The sequence below is a fragment of the Camarhynchus parvulus genome, chromosome 25 (assembly GCF_901933205.1).
Source record: "Camarhynchus parvulus chromosome 25, STF_HiC, whole genome shotgun sequence".
NCBI lineage: Eukaryota > Metazoa > Chordata > Aves > Passeriformes > Thraupidae > Camarhynchus > Camarhynchus parvulus.
Genome location: NC_044595.1, coordinates 141,355 through 149,857, shown reverse-complemented (window position 1 = coordinate 149,857; position 8,503 = coordinate 141,355). Strand labels below are relative to the sequence as shown.

The window sequence follows — 8,503 nt, the reverse complement described above, 5'->3', positions numbered from 1 at the left end:
CCTCTTCCTGAAGGAGGAAAGGGGAATTTGGGATTTTGAGAATGGAGAAAGGGAGGGAAAAATCCGGCTGATCAAGGGTGGGAAAGGAAGGAAAAAAATCCCAAATTTTCCCAAAATATTCCCAAAATTGCTGGGTTGGGATCTTCCCAATACTTAGAATGGTCCCAGTGAGGTTTTCCCAAAATTCTGCCCCATTCTGGAGTCTGGGGCCCAAATCGAGTTCCAAATAATCCCAAAGAATTCCTGAATTATCCCAAATGATCCCAAATGAATTATCCCAAATGATCCTAAATGATCATAAATTATCTCAAATTATTCCAAATTAATTATCCAAAATTATCCCAAACCATGCCCAGTTAATTATCCCAAACCATCCCAGATTTTTTGCCTCCAGGGGGATTTTTTTTTTGGATCTTTCCCAAAATTCCGCCCTCGGCTCCTCCCGCGGGCGTTGTTTGGGGCCAAAGTCCGGGGATTTGGAGCCGCGCCCAAAAACCGGGAGCGGCTTTTCCGGATTTTCCAGTTTTTCCCGTTTTCCTGGGAACCCGAAACCGGGCAGGGGCGGAGATGGAGGGGGGAGAGGGAATTACAGCTGGAAAATGGGAATTTCCGCCCGGAAAGAGGGTCGGGAATGGGAACTTTGCCCTGGGAAAAGGCCTGGAGAGGGATTTCCATTCGGGATCAGGGGTGTTCGGGGTTGGGATCGTCCCCGGTGCTGCTCCCGGGGCGCCCACGGAGCTCAGTTCCAGGAACCCCAGCCCAGCACCGACCCCAAATCCCGGGAAATCCCATCCCGGCCGATCGGGTGTCGGTTCCCAGGGAAATCGAACCCCTGGAACCGGAGCCCGCAGGATAAAATTCCCGAGCACAGAAACGCCGAAAAGCCTCAGGATGACCGGGAATGATCCCGTTCCTTTGGGATAACCAGGAATGATCCTGTTCCCTTGGGAATGATCCCGTTCCCTTGGGAATGATCCCGTTCCTTTGGGATAACCGGGAATGATCCCGTTCCTTTGGGAATGATCCCATTCCTTTGGGATAACCCCGGGAATGATCCCGTTCCTTTGGGATAACCCCGGGAATGATCCTGTTCCCTTGGGAATGATCCCGTTCCTTTGGGATAACCGGGAATGATCCCGTTCCTTTGGGAATGATCCCATTCCTTTGGGAATGATCCCGGGAATGATCCTGTTCCCTTGGGAATGATCCCGTTCCTTTGGGATAACCGGGAATGATCCCGTTCCTTTGGGATAACCGGGAATGATCCTGTTCCTTTGGGAATGATCCCGTTCCTTTGGGATAACCGGGAATGATCCTGTTCCTTTGGGAATGATCCCGTTCCTTTGGGATAACCGGGAATGATCCTGTTCCTTTGGGATAACCCCGAGAATGATCCTGTTCCCTTGGGAATGATCCCGTTCCTTTGGGATAACTGGGAATGATCCCGTTCCTTTGGGAATGATCCCGTTCCTTTGGGATAACCAGGAATGATCCTGTTCCCTTGGGAATGATCCCGTTCCTTTGGGAATGATCCCGTTCCTTTGGGATAACCGGGAATGATCCTGTTCCCTTGGGAACGATCCCGTTCCTTTGGGATAACCGGGAATGATCCCGTTCCTTTGGGAACGATCCCGTTCCTTTGGGATAACCAGGAATGATCCCATACCCTTGGGATAACCAGGAATGATCCCATTCCTTTGGGAACGATCCCGTTCCTTTGGGATAACCGGGAACGACCCCATTCCCTGGACACCAAAATCCCTGCGGGGTTTGGGGTCACTCTGGGCTTGCCCTGCGCTCCATCCCGGCTTTCACCCCGAAATTCCCGCCCCGAGGAGCTCGCCCTGGGTTCAATCCCACACGCTCCCCTCCGGGAATTCCCTCCCTGGCCCCAAAAAGCCGCAGGGAAAAGGTGAAACCCCAAATCCTGCCCAGGGAAAGGGAATTCCGAGGATCCCAAACCGGTCTGACCAGTCTGGGAATGCCCGGAGCGATCCCAAAAACCCGGAACAAAAAGGCACAAAACCCCTGGATTGGGGATCCTCTGGATTGGGGATCCCCTGGATTTGGGATCCTCTGGATTTGGGATCCTCTGGATTTGGGAAGAGGCTCCAAAAATCCCCCTGGATTTTCCCCAAAACACTGAAGGGATAAAAGGCGGAAGTTGCGCGGGCCTGAAAGGTCGGGAAGGGTTTTCTGAGGGGATCCCACAGGACAGGACCCCAAAAAAAAAGGGACACCGGGACCCCATAGAGGGACACCGGGACCCCATAGAGGGACACCGGGACCCCTTTCCATGGGGCAGGACCCCATTAAAGGACACCAGGGCCCCTTCCTTGGGGACAGGACCCCATAAAGGGACAGCGGGACCCTGTCCCGTGTCCCCAGTGCCCTCTGCGCGTCCCCAGGTCCCCTCCCGGTGCCACCAGTGCCCTCTCCCGCGCCCCCACGAGCGCCTCCGGTGTCACCGGCGCCTCCTCCGGTGTCACCGGCGCCCTGCCCGGCGGGACACGACCCTGTCCGGTGCCACCAGCGCCCTGCCGGGTGTCCCCAGCGCCCTGTCCGGTGTCACCAAGCCCCCCGCCCCGGGGGCAGGACCCCCTCCCGTGCCACCGGCCCCTGTCCGGTGTCCCCACAGCCCTGTCCGGTGTCCCGAGATCCCTGTGCGATGTTCCCACAGCCCGTGTCCGGTGTCCCCAGCCCGTGTCCGGTGTCCCCAGCCCTGTCCGGTGTCCCCAGCCCGTGTCCGGTGTCCCCAGGCCCCGTTTCCCGGTGTCCCCCACTCACCGCCCGCTCCCGCCGCAGCCACCGCAACCTGTTACCTTCGCCCAGGCCCCGCCCCTCGCCACTGATTGGCCGGCGCAACCACAAACCCCGCCCAATAGGCGCGGCCCCGCACGACAAACCCCGCCCACCACCGCACCGGTGCTGCGTCACGTGGTGGTGCCGCCATCTTGAGGAGGGAACAGGCCTGTGTTTTCGCCACGCTCAAGATGGCGGCGAAGCCACGCCCACTCTACGGCGGCAGGGAGAGGCCGCGTTTCCTCGGCGCAGGCGCAATCGCGGCGTGACTAAGATGGAGGTCGGGGCAGCGCCGCCGCCGTTCTGGGCCGGGGGCCCGGCCCCGGGACAAACGTACATCCCCCGGGCTCTGGGACACACCGACATCGCCCCCCGGGGCACCGGCACCGGGCCCGCCGCGCTGCCCGCCGGCCGCACGCTGTGAGGGCAGCGGGGGCGCGGGAAGGGCTGAGGGGGATGGGGGGTCCTGTGGGGGATGGGGGGAGGAACTGGGGGGGTCCGTGAGGGGGCAGGAAAATGGGGAGACGGAGGGGATTTGGGGAGTAGGAGGGGAAATGGGGGCGTTTGGGGAGGGTCTCTGAGGGCTGGGGGGGCGAACTGGGAGCAGAACTGGGGCGTGCTGGGGAGGGGGAGAGGGAAGGGGCAGAAAATCCGGGAATGCCGGGGAGACTCCAGGGGCGCAGAACGGACAAACTGGGACCCAAACTGGTGTGAATGGGACCCAGACTGGTGTGAGTGGGACCCAGAGCGGTGTGAGTGGGACCCAGACTGGTGTGAGTGGGACCCACACTGGTGTGAGTGGGACCCACACTGGTGTGAGTGGGACCCAGACTGGTGTGAGTGGGACCCAGACTGGCGTGAGTGGGACCCAGACTGGTGTGAGTGGGACCCACACTGGTGTGAGTGGGACCCAAACTGGCGTGAGTGGGACCCAAACTGGTGTGAGTGGGACCCACACTGGTGTGAGTGGGACCCAAACTGGTGTGAGTGGGACCCAAACTGGCGTGAGTGGGACCCAAACTGGTGTGAGTGGGACCCACACTGGTGTGAGTGGGACCCAAACTGGTGTGAGTGGGACCCAGACTGGCGTGAGTGGGACCCAGACTGGTGTGAGTGGGACCCAGACTGGTGTGAGTGTGTGAGTGGGACCCAGACGTGAGTGGGTGTGAGTGGGACCCACACTGGTGTGAGTGGGACCCAGACTGGTGTGAGTGGGACCCACAGTGGACTTGGGACCCAGACTGGTGTGAGTGGGACCCAGACTGGTGTGAGTGGGACCCAGACTGGTGTGAGTGGGACCCACAGCGGTGTGAGTGGGACCCAAACTGGTGTGAGTGGGACCCAGACTGGTGTGAGTGGGACCCAGAGCGGTGTGAGTGGGACCCAGACTGGAGCGACCCCGATCTCCGTGTGCCAGGAGCCCGATGGTGACCGGGACGTCGGTGCTGGGGCTGAAGTTCTCCGGGGGGGTGATGCTGGCCGCGGACACGGTGGGATCCTTCGGATCCCTGGCACGGTTCCGGGGCATCTCCCGGCTCCTCAAGGTCAACGACTCCACCGTGCTCGGAGCCTCCGGGGACCTGGCGGATTTCCAGCACCTGCGGCAGCTCCTGGAGCAGATGGTGTAAGATTCCCGGGAATTCGGGGATTCCCCATCCCAAAATCCCGGATCGATTCCCGGGAATTCCCAGCCCAAAATGCCTTGGGAATTCCGAGATTCCCCATCCCACAATCTCCAGCTGATTCCCGGGGATTTGGGAATTTCCCATCTCCAAATCCCTGACTGATTCCTGCAAAGTCCCCACCCCAGAATTCCAGAGGAATATGGGAATTTCCCATCCCCAGAATTCCTCTGCTCCAATCCCGGAATTCCTTGAGCACCAATCCCAGAATTCCTTGAACTCAAATCCACGAATTCCTCTGAATTCTTTGGGCACAGAATCCCTGAATTCTTTAGAATTCCTTGAGCACAAATCCCCGAATTTCCTGCGGCATTTTTTGCTCTGCTCCAATCCCCCAATCCCCGCTCTCCAATCCCCGAATCCCTGATCTCCAAGGCCGGAATTCCCTGGAATTTCAGGATCGACGAGGAGCTGCTGGGGGACGGGCACAGCTACAGCCCGCGGGCGCTGCACTCGTGGCTGACGCGGGTGCTGTACAACCGGCGCTCCAAGATCAACCCGCTCTGGAACACCGTGCTCATCGCCGGCGTCTACGGCGGCGAGAGGTGAGGGGCCCGGCGCTGGCTGCTTTCTCCTTATTCCCAGGGAAATTCCTGCTTTTTCCTGGGGAAATTTCTCCGCTTTCCTGCGGTGGTTTCTGGCTCTTTCCTTGAGGAAGTTCCTGCTCCTTCCTGGGAAAATTGCTGCTCCCTTTTCCTGCCGTGGTTCCCGCTGCTTCGCAGCGAAATTGGGCTTTTCCGTGGGGTGGTTCCTGCTCCTTCTTCCCAGGGAAATTCCTGCTTTTTCCTGGGGTGCTTCCTGCTCTTTCCCCAAGGGAATTCCCGGCTCCCGGGGTGATTCTCGCTGTCCCGTTGTTCCGCAGTTTCCTGGGATACGTGGACATGCTGGGCGTGGCCTACGAGGCGCCGTCGCTGGCCACGGGATTCGGGGCTTACCTGGCCCAGGTGAGCCCGCGCTCGGGTCTTTACTTCATCACTGAATCATCGATTGATTCTTTCCTTTTTCAGCTCATTATTTTGTCATCGATATTTTGGTTTTTTGGATCTGATTTTGAGTGGTTTTTTCCCCTTTATTCCCAACCCGCGTGCAGCCGCTGCTGCGGGCGGAGCTGGAGCGGGAGCGCGGCGGCCCGACGCGGGAGGAGGCGCGGGAGCTGCTGGAGCGCTGCCTCAAGGTGCTCTACTACCGGGATGCTCGCTCCTTCAACAGGGTTGGTATCCCAGATCCACCCCAAAACCCTGGGAACTCACCCCAAAACCCGTCCCCAGATCCATGGGATCCACCCCAAACCCATCCTAATCCCAGGGCTCCTTCCCATGGAATCCCAGGGCTGGGATTGAGGAATTCCGGGGTTTTTCTTGTGGAATTCCGGGTGGGGATTGAGGAACTCTGGGTGGGGATTAGGGGAATTCCAGGGCTTTTCCTGTGGAATTCCAGGTGGGGACTGAGGAACTCTGGGTGGGGATTAGGGGAATTCCGGGGTTTTCCTGTGGAATTCCGGGTGGGGATTGAGGAATTCCAGGGCTTTTCCTGTGGAATTCCGGGTGGAGGAATTCCGGGGTTTTTCCTGTGGAATCCCAGGGCTGGGATTGGAATTCGGGTTTTTCTTATTCATGGAACGGGTGGGACTAGGAACTCTGGGTGGGGATTGAGGAATTCCGGGGTTTTTCCTGTGGAATCCCAGGGCTGGGATTGAGGAATTCCGGGGTTTTTCTCATGGAATTCCGGGTGGGGACTGAGGAACTCTGGGTGGGGTCTGAGGAATTCCAGGGCTTTTCCTGTGGAATTCCAGGTGGGGATTGAGGAATTCCAGGGCTTTTCCTGTGGAATTCCGGGTGGGGATTGAGGAACTCTGGGTGGGGATTAGGGGAATTCCAGGGCTTTTCCTGTGGAATTCCGGGTGGGGATTGAGGAATTCCGGGGTTTTTCCTGTGGAATCCCAGGGCTGGGATTGAGGAATTCTGGGGTTTTTCTCATGGAATTCTGGGTGGGGATTGAGGAATTCCAGGGCTTTTCCTGTGGAATTCCAGGTGGGGATTGAGGAACTCTGGGTGGGGATTAGGGGAATTCCAGGGCTTCTGTGAATTCGGGTGGGGAACTCTGGGTGGGGATTAGGGGAATTCCGGGGCTTTTCCCGTGGAATTCCGGGTGGGGATTGAGGAACTCTGGGTGGGGATTAGGGGAATTCCAGGGCTTTTCCCGTGGAATTCCGGGTGGGGACTGAGGAATTCCAGGCTTTCCCCACAGTACGAGGTCGCCACAGTGACGGAGAAGGGCGTGGAGCTGGAGGGGCCCCTGACCCTGGAGGCCAACTGGGACATCGCCCACGTGGTCAGGTAATGCCCACCTGGAACGTCGGGCTTGGGAATTCCGGGGGTTCTGGGGACACCCAGGTAATTCCCACCTGGATACAGCGGGGTTGGGAATTCCAGGTGACATCCGGGTGTTCTGAGATCCAGGTGTTCCAGGGTGACAATTCCTGCTCCCCGAGGAACATCCAGGTGTTTTTTCTGCCCCTCTAACCCCCATTTTTCCCTTTTTCCCCCATTTTCCCCTTTTCTGTTTTCCCAGAGGTTTCGAGTGATCTCCAGGAGCTGCTCCGGCCTTGTCAAATCCCCGTTTTTATCCCATCCCTTCCTTCCCTCTGGAACGGCAAATCTGGCGGTTTTTGGGAATAAAACAGATCGTTTGAGACCAATCTGTGTTTGTTCTTTGGGAACCCTCAAAAAACCGTGGGAATTCTCCTCGAAAACGCAGATTTCGGGAAGTTCTGGAATTCTGGGTAGATGCTGTGGCCCCAGATCGATTTTTACCGAAATTGTGGAATTTCTGAGGCGGGAAAAGCCCTTCTGGGATGGAGCCCAGGAATCCCTAAACCCCGTCCACAATTTTGGGGCATTCCATGGGATTTTTCCTCAAAATCCCAAACCCGGAGGGATTTCGAGGCCACAAAAATCCAATTAAAATGGAATTTTTCCCCTCCCCCTTCCCAAAATTCCTCCGGCAGCATTTTCCCAACTTTTCCTTAAAAGAAGCCAGGAATTCTCCACGGAAAAAACCAATTAATTAAATCCAGGATTTTCCCACCCAAATCCCATGGGAATGAAGGAATTTTTTCCACAATAAAACCACTCTTTATTTATAAATCCATTTCCCTGCTTTTATTCCACATTTTCCACTCCTGTACAATTCCATGATGATCCATATTTTTTTTTTTTAGTTTTAAATTTCATTTATTTTGATTTTTTTTTAAACTGTTTTTCCTGTTTTCCTTCCGGGAAAAAAACCCCCCAAAAAAACTCCACAAATCTTATGGAGAAACAGGTGCCAGGTGCCTCTGGAATTTGGGAATTCCAAGAATTTTTAAAATTAAAAAAAAAAAAAACCATGCAAATTCCGGTAAAAAATCGGAGCTGGCAGTGAAAAATCAACCCAAAATCTTTTTTTTTCATGGATTTTTTTGGGTTTTTCGTCACAGTTTTAGTCACAAATCCCAGATTTTTCGACCCTAAGGAAGGTGGAGTTTTCCAGGATGGTTATTTTTTAAATAAAGTTGATAATTAACAATCCAAAAGGGGGAAGTCCAAGGAGAAGTTGGGGTTTTCCGCCCCTCCAATGGGAAGTTTTTGGGGAGAAATTGGGAAAATTGAGTTCGGGGCAGGAAAAGCAGCGCCAATCCCAAAAACTGCTGGCGTGGAATGGTGGCTCCACAATTCCCGAGCCAAATTCCCTCAGAACTCCCTAAAATTCCACCAAAATTCCATCCAAATTCCCAATTTCCATTAAAAAACCCCAGAGTAACTGAATCTTCGCAGCCAATCTGAAGGAGTTTTCTGTAAGAAACAGGGATTCTCTGGGTTAAATTCCAAACAAAAGTCAAGAAAAAAAGAAAGAAAAATTCCCCCAATTTTTTGGGAGTTAAATCCAGGGACTTTTTGTCTTCTTGGAAAAAAACCCGGGCACGAACGACGTCAAATTCCCACCGCTAAAAACCAGGAATTATGGTACAAGTGAGGTAA

The 8,503-nt window shown here is 55.6% G+C and overlaps 1 protein-coding gene across 1 annotated transcript; it reads left to right on the top strand.

The window, feature by feature from the left end:
- The first annotated feature begins 3,036 nt into the window (after positions 1 to 3,036).
- PSMB4 (proteasome 20S subunit beta 4) lies at positions 3,037 to 7,182 on the top strand. Its single transcript, XM_030965313.1, has 7 exons — positions 3,037 to 3,222; positions 4,220 to 4,426; positions 4,883 to 5,029; positions 5,347 to 5,428; positions 5,575 to 5,694; positions 6,732 to 6,820; positions 7,056 to 7,182. Exons 1-7 carry the CDS (start codon positions 3,077 to 3,079, stop codon positions 7,066 to 7,068), a joined length of 804 nt encoding a protein of 267 aa, XP_030821173.1. The 5' UTR covers positions 3,037 to 3,076; the 3' UTR covers positions 7,069 to 7,182.
- The last annotated feature ends 1,321 nt before the right edge of the window (positions 7,183 to 8,503 follow it).